The 21,480-nt window shown below is 41.0% G+C and overlaps 1 protein-coding gene across 20 annotated transcripts in view; it reads left to right on the top strand.

The window, feature by feature from the left end:
- Positions 1 to 21,480, top strand: part of IL1RAPL2 (interleukin 1 receptor accessory protein like 2) — a 391,415-nt gene that overhangs the window by 240,238 nt on the left and 129,697 nt on the right. For all 20 annotated transcript variants that reach the window (XM_084534704.1, XM_084534717.1, XM_084534715.1 and 17 more), the window contains one exon: positions 2,725 to 2,878. In XM_084534704.1, the coding sequence (XP_084390830.1) occupies positions 2,725 to 2,878 (154 nt within the window). The remainder of the gene's footprint in view (positions 1 to 2,724; positions 2,879 to 21,480) is intronic.

The raw sequence follows: 21,480 nt of genomic DNA, 5'->3' as shown, positions 1-21,480 counted from the left end.
GGAAAACAAACTAGCAAACAAATAAACAAAAAAACATTTAAAATGTCTGTGGAGGATACATAGGTTAGAGAAGAAACTTTTACATTCTCCCAGCAGGTAAACGTAATGGAAAAGCAGAAAAAAACAATTAATTGGATAAGCAAGCAACAGTCATATACTTGGGCACTTACTGTTTTAATGAAATTAGTAGACCTTTGACAGCAAAATCTAGATTGTTTCTTCAAAATAAAGACTGGTTATTTTTTTCTTTATTCACTTCATCCTGGCCTTTTTTTGTTGTTGTTTGTTTTCTGCTTTAAATAGACATCTTTATCATTTTCTATCTTCCTCTTTTTTGCCCTTTTTTTTTTTTTTTTTTTTTTTTGTGGATTGAACTGGTCTGTGAAAAAAAGAGGCAGGATAAAAGAGGCAAAAGAGGCACTTTCAACACATATTTAAAAAGCCCATATAGTCGGTAGACAAAAAGTAATTAGCTAAAATTTGGGAATGGGAGGCTTATAAATCGTTCTTTAATATGAAGTGTTTTAAGTAGATAAGAAAAGGGAGTCAGTGGAACGATTTCTCACTGTAAAACCACAACAGCACAAACATCGTGCTAAATCATTAATCTCTATGGTAGTAAAGATGTTGCCCTTCTTACTGTGACCATGTAGGATATAAAACTATAAAGCATATGAAAATGCATCTTTTCAGTCTCTTCATTTGTGTACTTTTAAGAATAAATATACAGACTGTTAAACTGGTGACATATTTATGGCAGGGTCTTCCAGTGTTGCACTGCAAGGTTGCGTATCTGAAATATGCTTACTGTGTTTATTCCTAGAATTGTATTCCTTCTAAATTAGGATTGAATGGAATTGAATCATATTCTCTGCCCAGACTTCAGATTTACTTAGTCCAAGAAGGTGGTTGATGCAACTCCATTGCCCCTGTAAATAAGTCTGAAAATTAAGTGCAAATCAGAAAGGGCTTTACGCCATTTTCCTGCTCAGATCCATTCCCCACACGAGTCTCAAGCCATGTCAGTGCAATTTAGTAACAACAATAAGCTCAGATTTTTAGCACAGCAGAAAGGATCTGGATTCTGAGCATTGTGTTTCATCGCTGTTAGCTGAAGTTCACATGCAAGACAAGGTTATGTGCTTTGGAGACAGAAAGATAACGTGAACACTGTTACCTGCAGTGGAATTGCACATCTTAGGTATTCTGTAGTTGACTACATTGTAACTGAATTTGACCTATTAGAAAGAGGGATAATTGCTTCAGTGCTCAATTTTCAGGTGCAAGGGCAGAAGCTCACTGTCTCGCCTTTTTACTTCTTTATTATTCTCCTTTAGAAACTGACATTGTAGATTTAGAGCGTGCATGGAGTCTCATGAAAAAATAGTATTTATGTCATTCCAATCCTTTGCTGTCATACACTATATTTGCATGTCAACATGTTTTCTTGTTTGGTTGTTTCTTAAAAGAAAGAAAGCTTTGTTCTGTTTTGTTTGCTGTATGTTTGACACTGCTACTGCAGGCAGACAGAAAATGGGGTGTAGATCAGGGCTCTTTATGTGAATTTCAGAAATTGGTGAGCCTGCTGCTGATGGTGATGCAGGATTGTTATTCGCAGTCTGAGAGCTCATTCCATGTTGCCACCTTGAGAGAGGGAATAAATGGCATTAAAGGTACTTGAGTCCTAACTGTGTTGCTTTCTATGCTCTGGGAAGCAGAATTAACCAGAGTACTCAGTGTTTTAGAGAACTGAGAAAGGCGTGATTTTGTTTGTGCGCAGAACAGACTTGATGCTAAAGCTACTGAGAGGCAATAAACATATCATCCTAAGGTACCATTTTAAAGAGACAGTGGTAGGACTGTGTCCATGCACAGTGGTTCAGAGCATTTCAAGAGGTATCCTGAGTACCATTAGTGCGGAAAGGGACTGGTCTGGTTGCAAGGATGCAGTACATTAGGAAAAGAAGAGCCATCTCTTCCTGTGTAACACACTCTGTACAGGACTCAAACGCTGTTCCAGTAGGACCGCAGTGCATAGGGACGAACCTAAATCTAACATCTGCCAGGGAAAGTCAGTAGAAGTTGCAGACCATCAGAACCATGTACTCCACCAGATGATGCACATGGGGTGATGCTACAAAGAGCCCAGGGATGGGAAAGGGCTGAATCAGAGCTCACACCTTGTTAGATGTAAGAGAAGCCACTGATGAGACACAAGGCCATAAGGAAACCAGGTTTCTCAAATTCTCTTGCTCACAAAACTGCTGCTGCTCTTCCTGTGTTCTTCTGTTGGTAAATGAGGCTGAGACTGTGCGTAAAGTGTGTCTCCAGGCTAGCTCTTAACAGATGTTGCCTATGCTCCCTTCAAACAGAGATGTGTTTTAATGGTCCATCCTAAAATAAAGATCTTGGCAGTTGTCCATCATGAAAAAGAGAAGATACTTAGCCATTGCTTCAGGGCACCACATACTAAACATGGCCCATGTAATACAGTGGGAATTGGTGAACTTTAAAAACAATTCTGTGCAATTTCTGTCTTCAGATAAATTCCAGTTCCAGATCTCCATGCTTTCTGAAATTAGATTTGAATTTTAATTGCAAAATATATTGAGGTTGTTTACTTATGTATATAATACTGAAAATCTGATCAGGCAACACAATCCTATGTCATACAAGCTGGGAAATATTACAGTGTTTCTTTGCTGTTGCTTTTTTTTTCTGCAGGAATGTAAGCCAAAAATGTGGAGAAGTATTGTAATTCAGAAGGGAAATACTCTTTTAATACAAGAAGTCCAGGAGGAAGATGGAGGAAACTATACCTGTGAACTGAAGTTTGAAGGCAAGCTTATACGAAGAACAGTTGAATTGAAAGTTACTGGTAAGAATCCTTGTTTTATGCCAATAGAAAAAATGAACTTTTAAAATGAATGCAAACTATTTTCACATGTCAGTGCATCTCTTTGATAGAAATAAGTCCAAACCAAACCCTGATGGCCAAGTAGTCTCAGACTAGGAGAAATTTAGGTCAAGACCTACAAAATTCCACAGAAGATGACCACTACCTTTTGCTCTCTACAAAACCTGGAAATGCTGATTCTAAAACAAAGGGTAGAACAGACCTAAGCTCAGCTCATATGCTGGAAGAAATTCAGATTCCAGTTTCATCGTTAATGCTTACATACAGGAGAAGCTGAGTGAACCCATATAAACAGACTTCTAGTGAAGTTTGTCCTAGAATATAGCAAAGCCAAAAGGGGCATCATAAATCACTGATTTATTTTTTGGAGTGATTATTCCACATATTTTATCTTTGGTTTAATTTATGATGGTCAGCTTCTCTAGTCTAGGGGTTATCTTCACTGAAGAGTGTGGCACAACCTATTCCTAGAATGAAGTTAGGAACATTGGACTGTCAAGAAGTAACCTACTTATCAGGAGGCTCATACAGTTTATGTTTCTGAGTCCACGTAGTAATCTAGTCAACAATGTTTTTCCATCACTTTTTGTCAAGTATCAATAATGAATGGGTATACAAGTGTTGCCTACCCCTGCATTCCTGATTCCTTTCCATTCCACTGTACAGTATGACATCTGTAATTATTATTTTGCCTTCAATGTCTGTGGAACATTGCAAGTATCTGAAAACAGCTAAGATTTTTCAGCCTTTTCACACAACCATATAAACAAATGGTTATTTTTTTTTTTTCCTGTGTGCTGACATACTCATTAAAATGGGTCCTACATGAAGTGGTGATAAGTAGAAACGTATTCTCTTGTACCAAACAGAATTAGTCCCTATGGTATCTCTAATACGATCTTGAAATACAGTTCTTCCCTTTGTTTTCAGCAAAATCCATTTTTCTTTTCTTATCGTTATTCCTCATTCTTAAACGTGTTATTTTCCCTCTGTGCCAGACTCATACATCATGTGATTTTTTATTGTCCATTTTGGACCATGGACAGATCTCTAAAGTATTGATTTGACCTACCTGCCCCCAGACCTGTCAAATGAAGATGTAATACATACCTTGGGGATAGTTGCTATCCTAGGTAGCGTGCTGGTCTTCAACCAGAATATGAAGTAAGGTTGACAAAGTGAAAATGAGATGCATCTAATTCAATTCCACATGATGGATATTCTTTAGATTACCGATAGTGTGCTCTGCCTCTTATCATGACCTTGTAAGAACTGGTGTGTTCTCTTCATCATTATATGAACGTGTGGTATGTTAATACTTAACAATCTAATGACTTTGTCCTAAACTAACTACAGTATGTGTTAAAGTTATTTATTCTGTTGTTTATGGTGTGAATTATCAAAAACGTAAGTATGAAATATGCAAGTATTCTCCTTTTTGCAAAATGCTTGAGAACCAGAAGATTGTCTCCCTTGTAATTTGATGTGGAATTTGCATTAAATTAAATGTCCTTTAGTTCATAAAAGCACCTATGTGCATACGTTATGTATTTAGCATTACAACAATGCCAGAAATATAGAAGCCATCTCCATTTATAGAAAAAATAGATGAATTTTAGCCAAATACTTTTTCCAGGTTTAAGCATTTTGGAGACGTGTCTGACGTGTGTTTGCTGGTCAAATTTCTAGTTATCTATAATAACCTAGAAAGTTTATGTAGATGATGACCTGAACGTTAGGAGATACAAATGTAATACACAGGACTATGTAAGCATATGATCATGCAGCTTGTTGCTTTGTAAAGTTTCTTTGTCCTGTTTCTGGTTTGTTTCGGTTTGTGAATTTTACATGCATATGGTTTCAGCTTGTTGAGAGGGGGCAAGGGTGATAAAACTCAAACAGCAAACAGCAGAGGATTACTTGTGTTGCGTGGCTGGTGGTTTCTGAGGCAGGTAAGATCACAGGCTGGAGCTGGTGCATGACATATTTAGGGATTTGTTTGAAGAATATGTCTCACTTTAGGCAGAAGGAAAACTACATATTATTGTTGTTATTAGCACACATCCTGAGAACTTGCTTAGCCTGGGGCTAGTTCAGATGTAGGTGCAAGGCACCTCTGGAGATCATCCTGTCCAGCCCCCAGCTCAGCAGGATCAGCTCAAGCAGGCTGCCCAGGGCTATGTCTGGCCACACTCTGATTATATCTCCATGAACAGAGACTCTACAACCTCTCTGGGCAACTTGCCACCATGTTGAGCCACCCTCACACTAAAGAAAATTTTTCGTATGTTCAAACAGAATTTCTTTTACTGCATTTAGTGTGCCCATTGCCTCTTATTCTTTCATGAGGCACCACTAAGAACACTATGGTTGCATCTTCTTGATGCCTTCCCACCAGGTGTTTATACACATGGATCAGATCCTCCTGAGCCTTCTCTTCTCCAGATGGACGCACCTCAGCTCTTTCAGCCTCTCCTTGTATGATAGATGTTCCAGTTCCTTAATTGCATTTGTGATCCTTCACCAGAGTTGTTCCAGTATGCCCATGTCTTTGTTGTACTGGAATTGCTGGTGCACTGGGCCCCATTATTCCCCTGTCTGAAAACTGAGTTCTTGTCGCAACACAGCACTGTACCAGGAGCAGGTAGGATGGGACCAGAGCTCAGACTGCTCAACGCGCTGCTCTGTATAAATCACCATTTGCAAACACTGCTGCAGGCTTACCAGCAAAGCCGTGGTAGAATTATCTCTGCTAGCCTGTAATGCAGATGTGGAGAAAAGGATCTTGCCTACTGCTTTCGGAGGCTCTTTGCTCTGCAGGGACTTTCTAATGCTGTTTCTATTGCAGTTACTTATTAACATGCCTGAATTGACATTTGGGAAAGTACGTGTGCCTGAGTTCCGCTAACAATACAGATTTTGAACAGCAAGACCCTGTTGGCCACTGCCAGCAGCCATGGTAACCTCAAATTGTTATCAAAGAGTTATTCTGACAGGGAAACAGGCAACTCCACAGCTCCCTTGAGCAAGGAGAGCTGCACTGCCATGGCTAGAGAGGAGGCTGGGCTAGTTTCCTTGTAGCCTTTCAGGCATCCACTGAAGTATGCAATACTTGCAATACTGCTTAAGTCAATTTAAGTTATTTACTTAATTAAAATTAATTTAAAAAGCCATGCAGTTGTGTCATAAGTGGAGAACATGCAGAACAGAGGTCTACTTTTGTGGGAATAACTTGTAGACAAGTGATAGACAGTGACTTCGTACATGTTTTTTTATGTGTTGCCACACTTGCCATGTTTATGCTCTCCAAACGGGATCTTTCAGAATCCATGGGGAAAAGAGGAGGCAGAAATGAGCAATATTTGCTTAGGATATGTGTAATACATGCAGCTGTTTGTATGGTATGAGTATTGTGCATCTAATAAAAATTAAAAGATCCAGAAATTAATTCACAGGTCATATAAATATTCAAGCCTCTTCATGCAGCAAATAGGACCTGGCTATGGCAGATGTTGAACCATTGGCACATAAATACTCCTTGTTGTAGGATTGGTTTATCAGATTTTTGTGTCCCAATCAACCAGAGTGGCTGTGGCTGCAGAAAGGAGCTGCAAAGACAGCATGTGCCAGTCCTTGGGAACTATTTTCCTCAACTCCGGTCTTGCCTTTTGACTTTTGTAGACCCAAATGGGAGATCTCAATGGCTCAGTTAGAGGTAAAAGGGGAGTTCACGTTCCTTTTCTTCCTCCTGTGACCAAGTCATTCTATTAGCTGCTATGAGATAATTAGTAAAGAAAAGGTTGCTGGACTCATATATAGAAACTGAAACCATCAACATAACATCTGCCAACTGTCAGAAATAAAAAGGAATCTGGATCTTAATAGTAGACAAGTAGAGCACAAATCAAACAGGTTAAAAGGCATTTGTAGCAAGGGCTGGTGGAGTATTGTACGTGGCTTCCAATGTCATGGGGTGGCTACAATGGGAAAGGTATGGGAGAGGGCGTTTAGGATGATAAAAGGCTTCAGAAATTATTCTTCTTTGGGGTTGTAAGGAAAAGGCTTTCAGCCTAAAATATATGTGAAAAATACTTTGACACAAAATATTTATAGGGACAAAATCCTGAGCTACAATACAGCACTAATAAGCAATGCCTACATCTTGCTGTTTGGGTGCATTTAAGAATAATAGGTTGTCAAGAAAACAGCTTTTTCATCACTAGTTCTTCGTGGGTTTGTTATATTATGCAGACAGATGTGAAACAAGTCTCGTCAGCCCTTTTCACTGAATAAACATGACAATAGCATTATCACTTAGCAAGTAACATGTAACCCTTCAGTCTGTAAAAAGCAAAAGAAAACAAAAATGTTTTCGCTTTGCTTCTTGGTGTTTTTTTTTGTGGATGGAAAGATGAGGTTAGCACCTGTGATTTAGGGTTTCTAAAACCTGAAAATTGAACAAAACCACTCAGGGTTTAATAAGAGAAGAAGAGTGTATCCAGCTTGAAAAATGAACATAAAAATATACAGATAATCAACATTATCAGAACTTATTAATTTTCAATAAGCACTTTTATGTGCTTGGAACACAGGTCTGTGAGGAAATAGGCTTGTAAGAAGATGGAAGTAGCTGTAAGCGGGAAGATGGAGAAAGGGGGGTCCTCCTGAGCAAGGAGCCAGCCCCGGTGTCATGGGACAGCCGGGTGTTCCCTGGCAGGTGGGGCTGCCTTGCAGGGGTGTGCTTTTCCATGGACAGCTGTGTTGGTGGGAGAGTTTGCCTTGATGTGATTTGTGAACTCGTACTGGAGCATTATTTTCCAAATTGACAACAGAAGGTGGCCATCTGACCGGTTTCATAAAGTGCCAGTGATGTATTGGAATGACATGCAGGATTTACTGGGCTGCTCCATCCAGCAGCCCTGTCCTCTGAGTTTCCTTCAAGCCCAATTCTATCTTCATCTCCATCATTTCCTTCTTACAGACTGCTAAAATGCCTGGCTGTTTCTAAAAGCCATTTGTACAGCAGTATTTGTTTTGACTGTCCTAAATGACAAATTATTCCACATGGCTACATGAATTGAATGATTCTGCCTGAATTCACTCTTTGCTCATAGTTTTTCAATTAAATTCTTTCAGATCTCATTACACTGCTCACTTTTCAAATTACACCTGCTGCCGTTGCTAGATTTTGTTTGTGTGCTTGGGACCCCTCTGTTAGCAGAAGCGATTGATGGCAATTTGCTATTTTTAAACCAAGGGGGTGAATTGGATTTGAAAACGCCAACAATTAGTCACGCTTCCAACAGCACCAGGGACAGAGACAAGCTACCAGAGAATAAGGGAGAGTTTGAGCTAAAAAGTACATCCCTATTTTGTGGGAGTTGCTTTTCTGCATATTTTAGCCCTCTGTAAGCTGGGTATGCTATTTCACATCATTTTTAGTGGGAGCTAGTGGCAGGTTGGCAGGAACCAAGGGATGCTGATCAGTGACAAATTTTCACCTGCAGTAATCTGTATGTGCACCCTAAGCCTTATCAGCTTACAGCAGATAAAGTGTTCTCAACATAGTCACAGGAATGCCATGTGGATTGACAGCATTTGGGGCCGTTGACAGGGAAACTGCAGAAAAAAAAAAAAGTATTAAAGTAAATGAAAAGTGTGTTTGAACTGAACTGCAATACCTCATTTGGAATTCCAGCTATTATAAGGGATTTACTTTTGTGGTGTAAAATATGAGTATTATTATTTGCTTAAAAACCTGAAAATATTTCATGATAATTCTATCCTAATGTCATTACGCTTTGTCACAAGCAGTTTGGCAAATCTGCAGTGAATTTATGAAATGCTTCAGTATTGCTTAAGTAGTTACTTATCAAAAAAAAAAAACCAAAAAACCACAAAACCAACAGTTTAGCTCTGAAAGGTCACTGAGCTCTGAATATCATCATACAGGTGGGAATTGGATATACATAAAAGCAGGGTCAACATAAGACACAGGTTAAAAAAGCAGGTAGCTAAGGAGGAAAAGCACAGAAACCGAACATAGTCAGCAGAGATTCCTGAAGCAATACTGAGGACGTGCCTGTCGCACAAAGCTCTGGTCTGTAGGGATTTCTAAGTTAACTCCGAAGGAGTTTTTCAGCAGAGCTAGTTAAAATATTTGTACTGCTTTTGGTACCCAAAGTAACTCTGACATCTCTGCCTGGCAGTGCTCCGTGCAGGGAGGGCAGAGCCTCGGGGTCCTGGAGGAGGCCAGGTGCGTTCTCGCCCTGTTGTCACTTCATGGTCTGTGCCCCAGAGCCTTTTCTTTGGGGGTGGGATGAAGTATCAGTTATTAACCCCATTGGATCACCAAATAAGGCAATAGTGTGTTAAATGAGCACTGTGCAGAAATAACTATTTCTGTTTAATAATTTTAGTATCAGAGATCGTATTGCAAGATTTTATATTTCTTACTTTGTTTTGTCAAATGACTTCTTCCTGTGAACTGAGAGGTTTTCATTTGATTTGTGTGTATGTGATTTTTAATAATGCATATAGCTACTGAGATATATTACTGGTGTCTTTCAGCATTCCTGAAATTAGAAGTTTTGATGGCTCCTGCTCCAAAAATGTTTGGAATTGATATTTCACAGGAAGTTTCTTTTAGCTAACGGAATTGTCACCAAAGGCAGATTCCAGTTCCTGGCAGCACTGTTCATCTCACCTACCCCCTAGGATCTGGAGGATGCTTGAAGTGCAGGGGTATTTTCACGTCTGTTTTTGACCTGTGGTACTGGTGAGAGCTGCTCCCCACTCTTGTATTTATCTGTCTTTTCAAACACAGGTCACAACGCCTGTTGTCTCAAACAAATCTGAAAATATTTCAAGGAGGGCCATAGGCAGCTTATGAATTTTTCTGATGAAACAGACTTAAAAGCACTCCAAAGCAAAGCGTGGTGACGTGTGTGGTGGGAGTTAGCCTGGCCTTCAGGGTTTGCTCCTCCTCCCGTACTTGCATGGCCGGTGCTGCCAAGGATGGGAGGTGTTTGCTGCATTTGGAGCTGTTTCCCTTTTCCTGGCAACAGCTGCTCCTCCTAGAGAGCTCTTTTCTAGCTCCAAATGAAAAATTTCCCTTATTGAGGGCTTACCAGAATTGTATCACATCTAAAGTGGTGTTGAGGCTGTCTGCAGCAGTTGGACCCAGGAGCACGCCTTTGATTCTTGCCCTTCTCTTCTGACTCGGCAGCTTTAGGCCTTCTTCCCAACCTAAACAATGTTCACTTCACTCTCAGTGCTTGGCAATTCTCAACATATGGCCAAGGGTGCCTGTCCCGGCTTGTATCCCGTGCGAGTGCTCTAGCTGGAGCTCTTTCTTGGCAGGAGATGAACAGTTTGCAGCTGAAGGCCCAGCGTGTGCCCACTGTAACCATCACACCCTGGGGAGATGCAGGGAGAAGGAGGCTCACTGTGGCTTCCCCAAGGTTTGCCTGCTCTCCACATTGGGCTTTAGGTACCATTCTCTTGTCATGTCACAAGCTAGGATACAGTGGTTAACCAGCCAGAGCAGGTGAGCCCAAAACAATGTAGACGTTTTCAGATTTTCATCAACCATAGCTTAAACAGGGCAGATAATAAACTGGGAAGTGTTAGTACATGCCGTGGGCCAATGGACTGCACTTAGAGTGGTAAAGGCAGCAGGGCCCTTCCTTTCTGGAAAACACATTTTGGCACTTTTTGTAACAGGACTTATAATATTATTTTAGTCCAAAAGAGAGAATAAATTAAGAAGTTATTGTTTGGGGGGGGGGGAATATTTGCAAGAACAAAAGGGGAAGATAAAATCAGCTTGCTTGTGGCTACCGTTATAACTGTCAAAAGGAGATGCTGCTTGAACTCAAAAAAGAAATCTGAAAGTGAACAAGTTGAATTGCAGAAATCCTGTCTCTGGGAAGGATGCTACAGATCATTTTGAGACAGAAAATCCTCCCTGTTCCCTCCTAATGTTGACATGTTAACATTACGTCATATCTGACGTGACATTTTCTTGCTGCTGTAATGTAACATTTCCATAGCAAGACTTCATCCCTTCTCTCTGTTTGCAATATCTTGACAGAGTCAGGGAATCACTTTTTTATTAAATGCAAAGACAGAGCAACCCACTCAAGTTTTTACTGACTTCAAAAGGCCATTAGTGGGAGATATTGTTCTCAGCATTTCCTCTGCTACATTTTCATTAAAATGATGAATTATGTCGTACAGTATTTTGATTATCTGAAGGGAGCCTTCCTTTTTCTGACAGGAACCGAGTCAGAAATGAGTTAAGTGCTGACAAATATGATACTAAAAGACCAGGAAATGAATTTCACAGCTGAGTTCTTCAAAACATTGAAGAAATAACTGTCTATTTAAAGCAACATATAGGAAGTGACAAAAATTAGCCTTTTCTTTTGATATATTTTATGTCATTTGTATTAATATTTATCAAGGTTTGTGCTTTGTAAATACTAGATTTGTTTCTTACAGTGAAGTGTTTATCTTAAAGCCTGGATTCTGACTCGTTCTGTGTCTGGCCAGCAGCATCCCATTAACAGCTGTAGACAGCTAAACATGCTTCTGTGGTCAGAGCACACTTAATAGCCAGTAATTTCTCTGGTGCCTTTCATTTTTCCTAACTACCTCAGGCAAACAGTGTGATCCAGAAAGAGAAATGTGGCCAGTTGCTTTTGGCCACATTTGGAAAATGGAGCAATTTCTCTGTCCCTTTCAGAGCACTCCTTGTTCAGTCACACAAAAACCCCACTGTAAATCTGCAGGGATTTCTGTGTTTGCAGAGAGTCAACAGGAAAATTAAAGCAAGAGCAAGGTATCAGTACAGTGCAGGCGTCTGTTCGCCTGGGAGAAGTGCTACACGCAGTCATGTTCTGTCTCGTAACGTCTCCTTTTCACCTGACACCCAGCAAGGTCCTGATAAATTGACCCAAGTGTGCTGGTTTCAAGGGTGCCTCATCAGAATCAGCAAGCCGAGGATCTGGGCAGTGTCTGCAGAAGCACAAGCCCATTCGTGGATGCTGTGTGAACTGTGCTGCCGCTGAAGTGACAACGCAATATATCCACAAGGGTAAAAGCTCCTTCATTTCAGGCCCTCAAATGATCCAGATTGATGGCTTTCCCATTCACCAGAGTGACCTGTTAATACAGGGCTCATGAAAAATGAGTTTGGAAGATAAACATTAAGTATTACCTCCATATTTCCTGGAGAAAGTACAAGTTCTAAGGGCAATGAGAAATGTAGCAATATGCTGCAGCCTATGAATTATATATGGTGTCAGTACTCCTGGCGCTTTACTTACAGCTTCACAAACTGCTTTCCTAGCTCATGAACATGCAAAGTAATTAGAATGGCAAATAGAGTTAGATTTTATTGACCTGTGATGCCCCCTAGTTCTCTGACGTGTTCTTGAACATCATCTAGTGTTTTTTTCCTTCAGCTTTAAATCAGCAGTTTGTAGTTTGTAGCATCGGTTATTTGGTATTTCTAATTTATTGATGTGGACAGCCAAGGCTTCCACACTTGTTATCGGTTGCTCGTTTATCCGCTGATCTGTCATTGTGCACAGCAACTGTAGCTTGCTGAATCACTTACTATATACTGTAAATGTCAGATATGAGCTCCCCCTTTAAAAATTGCCTTTTATTCTGGGAGCTGCTGAGCCACATCCTCGAAGTGTATTGTGCTTTCGGTAGCAGAGGTGATTTAGTACAAATGATAGGATTGTGGGTTTTTTGCCCACAACAGCGAGGTAAAGCACAACCGCTGAAATAAACTTGTACATTTTCATTTCCTATATAAAAGAGGCTTCCTTCATCACGAAAATGTAGGCTGGATGCTCATTCTTCTTTATTAATAATAAATAGGCAGATAGATGCACAGACACAGAGTAACACTGCCCCTGAAACGATTTTGCTAATGGTAAAATAGATACACATGAGCGAGCAGATTGCTTTACCCACTAAAAATGTAGCCTTCCCACCCTCCCAGAGAAACACTGCAAATCTTGAGTAATGTTTTGTCTCCTAAGTAATGCGAGCGGAGGAAGCAAAGCCTGTCTCCTTCCTTTGAAAAGAGTGGGGAAATTTTAATAGGTGAGCTGCAGTACCTTTAGCTGAAGATTAGGGTTATGTTTTCTCAGCACAATGCTGACGCCTTTCAGAGCTGGTTTATGCTGCTGAATATCTGAGATGAGAAGTTCTGCTGTGGAAGGAATAGTGCTCACTTCTGAATTGTCAGCACTATTTTTCTTGACGCACTTATGTGATTCTCAAAGGTGTCTTATTCAAGCGCCTGTTTGGCCTGACCCTGTTTAGCTTATGAGATCTGACAGTGGTGGTATTGCTGCAGGCTCTGATGTTACTCTTATGATGTTCTCCAGAAGACTGAAGCTAATAACTTACCGATGTTTGTTCTGTGTCATGCAGTTTTTGAGTTGAAAGGACATGCAAAAATATGTTTGGTGTGTTAAGTATCCTATCTGTCTTTCAGACAGTGGAGCAGCATGAAATACTTATTCTTAATTTTTGTCAGTACCAACCAAGCTACTTTTTGGTTTTGATGGCGTTATTGACCTCTTGTAAGCAGGAGAAAAATCAGCGTTCAATAAATTTGTATTTAGGTGCTTATGATTCCAGTGTATTTCAAAGAATGGGTAGCTACTAGGTTGGGTTCGACTTTCACGTACTGACATATTTACTGTATGTGTTGAGTGGGTTTTGCAATGCAAGCATATTTCAGTAAATAAAATGAATTTGCAACCAATGGGAAGGGAACAGTAAGTGATTTAACTTTTCATCTTTTTCTTCAGCTTAAAATGAAAAGCTCTCAGAGGGATTGTTTATGACAAGCCCTGTGGGCTGAAGCACTCTGAAAAAGCCCAGGAAAGATAAGGAGTAGAATTGCAAATCGAAGTGATTAAACAGTAAGATTAATAGACAATATAGTTGTCAATTTGGAAGGCACCTTTGGGCTCTTATCCTCTCTGTTTTTTTCTGCTGTAGCCCTGCTAAGGACCAAAGGAACTGTTAATACTAGTAAGGGGCAGTTTTCTGCGTGGGCTCCAATTCTGTTTCATCTTGGCTAGTGCCAGGTGTAGGGAATTGGTCTAAGATAATTTCATAATGGCTTGAGATGATAAAAGGTTTCTGGTTATATCAAAGCAGACTAGACGCAAGCAGCAGATGGATTTTCAGCTTTACAGAGTACATAGCACATTAGTGATCCAGTTGTGGATAGCTGAGTTGCCCATCCCGGGCTATGAGTGATTACAGGTTCTGGCAGGGAAGGTACCAATTTGCCACAAGCCACGTACGCCCTTAGGACTTCTCTGGAATACACTGACGTGCTTCTTTTTCTCCTAAATTGGAAAGAGGGGCATCTGGAACAAGGGAGCTGTGACCCTGCCAGGGCTCTGACAGCTCCGTAACCTCTGGGTGCCCTTAGAAGCCAGAGTTAGGCAGATGTTTTTAAGGAGAATATTGTTTTCCAGATCTGTGCATTTATATGTGACTATGTGCAGTGAAGTGATCTGATTTAGAGGCATTATTTGAGTTGTGCTTCCCTTGGGACACAGCCTAATGCAAACAGGCACCTTAATTTGTAAATAAAACAGGAACGAGAGGTGCTCGGACAGCAGGTCTTTGAGCATGGCTTTGATGACAGAAGAAGAGGAAGGGGCTATGTGATACTGGGTGGTATAGGCAGAGAAACTGGTGAAAAACCTAACCAAAGCATCCCGTTCCTGAAGAAATGTGAATTTTCTGATAAAAGTCATTTTGTCAAAGAGGAATTTTAGCACTTTCCCACCTTATGAAACACTTGGATGATGTCCTCGTCTTTGACAGGTTTCACAGAACCTATGGGAAATGAGGTTTTCATAGTTCACTCGTATATTGAATTTAATTCACTTGGAATTGTTTGTTTGAAGCAAATTTACCAAAGAAAAAAATGTCTTTCCTATTAGAGGTTTCCCATACAGGACAAGTCAAGTTCCTGTGGATTACACCAACACAACTGAAGCTGCATGGTAAAGCATTTCCAGCCATTCCCTCAAGGATAGTTGTCAAGACATTCATTCCAGAAAGGCAGTCACAGAAGCTGGGCCTGTCTAAAATGTACATGTGGTATAGTTCTACCTACAGGGAAAATACCCTTTTTTGGGTTTTATTTCTGTTTTCTGCTTCTCCTCCTGGCTAACAGGAATAGTTCCCTTCATAACTGTTCACAGCTCTGGCATTATGCTGGAATTGTCTATTTCATAAACAAATACTGAAGTTTGTTTCAGTTAGATTTGGTGATGTAGGGGAGAGCTTAATCTGACCCAGCACGCTCTGAGGATAAGAAGTAGGAGTTCTGTATAATAGTTCAATGTGAAAGATATTCACTGGAAAGAATTAAAGATTATTCATTTTTATTAAGTTGTGGGAGGGTCAGAGGAACAGCTTTCAGCATCTCCGAGATCTCAAGCTACCTGTCACCATATCTCTGTTCCCTACCAGCCCAGACCTCATTTCAATATTTAAAATTGTACCTGTTTTCTTTTTCTAGTCCTCAAAAGGGCTTTAATTCCTTTCCTTGTTCTGCTAGTGCTCTAGCTGCTACAGCTGTTGCTGTCACATTTAATAAGGACTTTGTAGGGTTTAAATATTGCATTGCTGCACCTGCTTGTCTTTGGTGTAAGAAAAGAGCTTTGTTCCTTACAATGAGGTGCTCCTCACTGGCTCTGCTGCTGACACACGGGTTTCAGCTGAAGGTGACAGGAATTTATAACTCGCCCCAGTGTGCATGAGAAGCTCCCTGCAGCGCCGGTGCTGCCTGGCACCATAATGCAGCCACCGACGGAGCTAGGAGCTTGCTGTGCCCCGTGCTAGACTCCATCCAGCACCGAGCCCTGACGTAGCCATTTGTTCCAGGGCTGTGGTATCTGCAGCCTCACATCTTTCAAGTGAGAATTGACCACGTTATAGTTCCTGACGTGGCTGTTGTACTGCTACTCCAACGTTGTGGTTACATAGTTCTCATTTTCAACTCCATAGTGATAATGTAGAGCCTTTTGTGCAGTAAACAGGTAACTTTCCCCTGCTCGCTTGCAGACTAGGTGTGAAGCAAGGCAGCAACAGGGACAGTAGCTCGACATTTTAAAATGTCAGGGGGAGGATGAAGTGAGACTAAAACTTGATGTCCTCATGCCTACAGTAACTCAACTGCTGATTGAAATATTCTTCTCCCCAGCCTTGAGCTCTGTATATGTCAATCCAGCTGAATATAATTGGAGCTGTTTACTTTGACAGACAGTGAAAATTCAGGAAAAACATGGAAGAAAACACTCAGCCCCAGATCTGCAGTGTACTACTGTATGCCCTGCTGTGTACTGTGTATCTACCCCCATCCTCCTTCCCTCCAAACTCCTCCATCCCTCTGCACTGCCAGGCTAGATATTTACATTCATTCGCAATGTTAAGCTGTGCATTAAAAAAAGCCCATTTCCTTCCTGAAGCTATTCATCATCTCCTAGGACCTTTGATGACATCCCCTTCCTTTGATTCTGAATTGTTCTCGTGCTTTCACTATGACACAGAATGATTTGATTTGATTTTATTTTTTTCTAACATAACAAGAGAGGTTGGTCTCTTTGTAAGGATTTCTTTTGAAGTATCCAGGGGTGAAAAGAGCTGAGCTGCAGGACAGAAAAGTATTGCTAAAACATTACATTTTAAAAAATTGATAATGAAGTCTAGGTTAAAAAAGAAGTTACTGTGCAATGCATATATTTTCATCTAAACATTACAGGCTGTTCTTTTGTTTGAATTCTCTGGGCTATGAAGGAAAACAGATGAGTGCTCATTTTGGTAAAGATACTACATTTCAAGAATATTATCAATTATTTTTGTATACCTCGTGGCATGTTTCTATCCTTTAAATAGGATTGGTTTTGGCTTAGCGTGCTCGTATGGCTCTGATTCTGCTTTAATTTACAGACATTTGCGTTTCTCTGCTTTCACTGCTGGTAGCATACTTGGTGAATAACAGCTTGCTGGATTTACATTATGAAAATAAGAAAAGGAAATGAAAATGCAGATCCTTATCTTGAAGCAAAGATGCCTAAATTAGAGCAAATCTTTTTGTTGTTCTTATATTTGCTAAATATAAGGCGTAGTCAAATCCCAGAAGCTGAGATCAGACACATCTGCAGTACGACAAGTGGCGATTCAGGTTCTTAAATCCATGACATGGCCGTGCCCTTTAAACCTGGGCCCAATTAAAGTGAAATCGGAGCAGAGGTTGTTTCCGTGTTTGCATTTGAGGATCTCCATTTTAATGCATGCTTTCGTGTCTAGCTGAGAACCTCCAACCATGTTGTGCTATATTATCATAAAAATAATTTAAAAAGAGGGAGCCTCCAAAGGGCAGCTGCAGTGACCCAGCACCAACAGTCAGCAGAAGATATCCCCAAAGACTTGGTGGAGAGGAGGCTAAAACAGGGACTTAAAAGCAATCCAGAGCCTCAACTGGCAAAAATCAGCAGTAAAAGTCTACGAGACATTGCTGCTTTGTACTGACTGAGGGTCTGTAAGTTTAATTCTCAGCTGCTTATTACAGAGGTGGATTTGAAGAGTTGATCTTGTTCATTTAGAATCAGCTTTATGTTTGTCAAGGACCTTGCCACAGGAGAGGGCATTGCAAGATAACACAAGTAACAACAAGAGTGATTGTTCTCTCGTCTGAAGACCTAGTGTACCAATTACTATTTAAAATCATTATTTAAAGTGTTTGCTGTAAACCCTTTCATAGCAGGAACACTTTGGAAATACTAAGTGCTATTTTCCTTTTAGCCAGAGAAAGGATTGGGAGTCACCTGAAAGCATGTGGCTGCAATTTCTTGTTTGAAGCTCATTTGTCAACAGAACGGATGTGCTGCTGGAGGTGTGGGGTGGTGGTGAGTGTGCTGCTCATCGCTCCAAGGGCTGTCCTGGAGGCAGGACAGTGCTTGCTGAAGGCTGTCCGTGCTGCAGCTCATCGCACGGTCTAGACATACGCACAGTGCGTGCGTTGTCTGAGCAGCTGCTAAAATTAACCTTGTAGGCATGACTTGTTTTTTACAGCCTCATTTTGCTTTCCTTCAGGCAAGGTCAGCTGTTTGAGAGGGGGGAGGCTGAGACCTGACCCGTGAGGTGGTTGGCTGTGCTATCCTTTATACTGGTTTGTGCGAAGAACAAAGTCATTGAAGTGGATACTTGCAGTGGTGTAAAATTCATGGGAGGTAGGGGCGAGGCTTTGAACATTATGCAAGTATTTTTTTCTAAATTTGCCCTTGGTTTTGAGTTTCTGACCTTCAAAAGAGAAAAAGAGCGGCTGAAGAGAGATTTTTCTTGTAACAAAAATGGCGACAGCAACATAAACTCTGGTCTCTGATCAAGCCCGAGAAATTTGAGACTGAAAGGGGAAGGTTCGTAAGTCACTGGAATGGCACAAAAGAGCAACCTGGTAAGTGCACTTGTATGCGTAGCTGTAACCATCATAACAAGGGCTAATGTGTGCCTACCAAAGAAAACTAAAAATAACAACCCACAGTGCGAGAAGTGTTGGAGATTAAAAAAAAATTAAAAAAAAGTAACCAGGTGAGTAAATAGTGATGGATTGCAAGAAACCCACCGCGGTAGCAAAAATCAAGGATACAGAAGCAAATTTACATTAAGCTGGTTTTATCTTAGGGTAGCCTTTGATTTAAAGGCCATTTGACCAAAATCTGATGAGTCTGAAGAGCATCAAAAGCCAGGACAGCCCTCCTCCCTGCACCTCTGCTGTGGGCGTGCCATCCCTGCAGTCACTCCCTTGTGTCATGAGGGACCAAACCACCTGAAGTGAACAGTGTGGATTCCATTAATGTTAATCAACAATAATAATGTTTCCCATTAATGTTAATCAAATATAATAATATGCACAGTGGTCTTCTGCCAGTGTACACTTGAGCATTTGGTTCATGACACGCATACATGGCAGTGCTGGAGAACAGCTGCTTGCATGCATGGGCTAAAGAATTAGGAAAGGAACAGGTGAGGGGAGCAGGCTGAAAAGAAGAGCTTCCATTTCTGTGAAAGAGAGCGAATCTTTGGTGGGTGTTAAGTTTCCTTTGCCATGGAGAGCAAGCTCGTCAAGCCATGCTTTGTTCCAGTCTAAACAGAAACATATGCACTTCCAGCTGTGAAGATTATCACACAGTAAACTAGTCTCAAATGATTTTGCTGCTTCATTTCATTTTCATAATTTTGGAAGCTTAACACAGCAAAGGCCTTCATTACGGACTAAGTTCAAACCAAGTTTCAGGTTTTAAAATTGAAGTCGTTTGTGAAATCGCCAAGATTTAAAAATGTCCCTGAAGAATTGAACAGATGAAAAATGCATTTTATGTTGAAGAGTTCATTCGGAAGGAAAACCAAGGGGAGGACGAAGGAGTGGAGGGAACAGTTGCTTCTTAACAGCAAAATAATTTATCCACTTGGTGTTGGGATTGTCTTCTCACCTCTGCAGAGTCGTAAGGTGCTCGTATTTTAAAATAAAGGCAGCGCTTGGAATGCTGTGGTACCCGCAGCAGGCACACGTATCTGCCTTACTGCATATTGCAGAAATGATGCTCCATACCTGAGTTTACTCAGAGCTCGTTCTCTGCCTCCTCTTCTTCTCTGTTGAGAAGCACTTGCTGAGCTGCTTGAGCTTTCTGGTCTTGGTTCTGACTCTTAACTCCTGTAGTCTGAAATGTCAGGAGGGTACTAACGAGCCTTAATTGATTTCTGTGGGACCAAGGTTAAGCATGAGCCTGTTGCCCATCCCTTATCCAGTTGTCTGTTGCTGTTCAGCAAAAAAAGTGTTTTATTTTCCTACGAGTCAGTGAGGTTTAAGCACAATGCTTAAGGGCTGTCGCATGGTCCAAGACTGAACAGGAAAGGATCTTCAGAGAGGTGGTGCCTGTGCAAACCTTTACAGGGGCTGTCTTTCTCCCAGGGCTGCGTCTGTTCACCTCCAGCTCGACTACGTGAGGCCAGAGCAGCTTTTCCAGCTGTGACAGCACTGCGACTGCCACTGGCATTGTAAAACATACAGTCCCTTTCTCTAATGCCCTCTAATTCCAAACACTTGAAAGTATATGTGAAGCTTATGCTGAATCAATACCCTGCAAATAAGGAAGCTTTTCTTATAGAGCTGGTGGCAGAAATGAATGCTTGGCTCTTGTGTTGAACAAAGTGTACTTGTGCAGCAGTTCCATCTCTGAATGGCATCTTTAGCTGCAGATACTTGAAGCTTAAATGGCAAAAACCATGCTCTGTTGTTAAGGCCATGTTGAAAATAAAACTTGTCTTGTACTCGTGTACTGAGTAATAAAGATAATTAAACTGTTCAGAAAGTGCTACTACTTGAATTGGGCCTGTCTTCATCTCGTTAAAATAAATGTATTTGTTAAACACGCACATCTTTATCTCTTATGTAATGAGAAGAACAGAGACGTATCACAGATCTGCAGTGCCTTTTGTGCTGAATAAATTCTGTGTGACAGGCACCAGACAAAAAGTGATTTATGCTCTGTCTTGTAACGGGTGGAATAATTAACAGTGGTGGCATCCATCACTTCTGCAACAAGCTTCTCTCAGAACTTTTCCCCTGATTCAAGAGAAAAGCAGGAACAAAACAGGGAGAGAACAATAAAAGTCAGTTCCACACTCAGCCCTTTCACCTGGCTGTGCCTGATTTGGACACCTGATGAGTGATCTCTACTGCGTTAGGGAACAACTAAGAAGCTTAATAACGTGGGCACGGTCTGCGCTCAGTTTGTTGGAAATGAATTCTGCAGGGGTAAGAGTAAAGGAAAACTAAACCCCACAACTGTCTGTGACATGTGAAGACTAACAAATGAGTTTCTGCAGGAAATTTTGCTTGCTGCCAAGACACTGTCTTCGCTGGGAGCATGTGATAGCTAAAGATCTTGTAAAAGTTTCCTGTCATTGTAAGGCATGTGATCTCAGATTCAGAATTAGCTACAAGAGGTATCTTAAAAAAAAAAAAAAAAGAAAAAAAAAAGTAGTACACAAGCAAATCATTTCTCGGCTCTGGTGCAATGTACTTCTGATTTCCACCACCTGTTAACTGGCTGCTTGGAGTTCTGACAAAGTGAGACCTGCTGAGAGCCTGGCTCTGACTTCACGTCTTCAGGAATTCCCTTCATCTTCTCTCCTCCAATTCCAGAATTAACCTGTGGAACAGCCATGAGCTGGGATTACTGTTACCTCCCATTTTCTTTATAACTTCTGCAAAGCTGCTTGCCCAGTGCAGCGCCATCAAACCGCACGGCAATCCACTCCAGCAGTCCCTTCTGACAACGACACGGGAGCAAAGCAATGCTGCGTGAGACATGGAGCATCCTCAGTGCAACCCACCCTCCTTTTCTATATCTTCCTGCACTTCTCTGCTCCTTAAAAGCTAGTTTATTTGCTAGTTTTGTTGGTTTGTAAAAAATAGAGGAACAGTAAGACACTGTAAT

Source organism: Aythya ferina (assembly GCF_964211825.1).
Source record: "Aythya ferina genome assembly, chromosome: 13".
NCBI lineage: Eukaryota > Metazoa > Chordata > Aves > Anseriformes > Anatidae > Aythya > Aythya ferina.
Note: the sequence above shows the minus strand (reverse complement) of the source record. Positions and strands in the feature narration are given on the sequence as shown.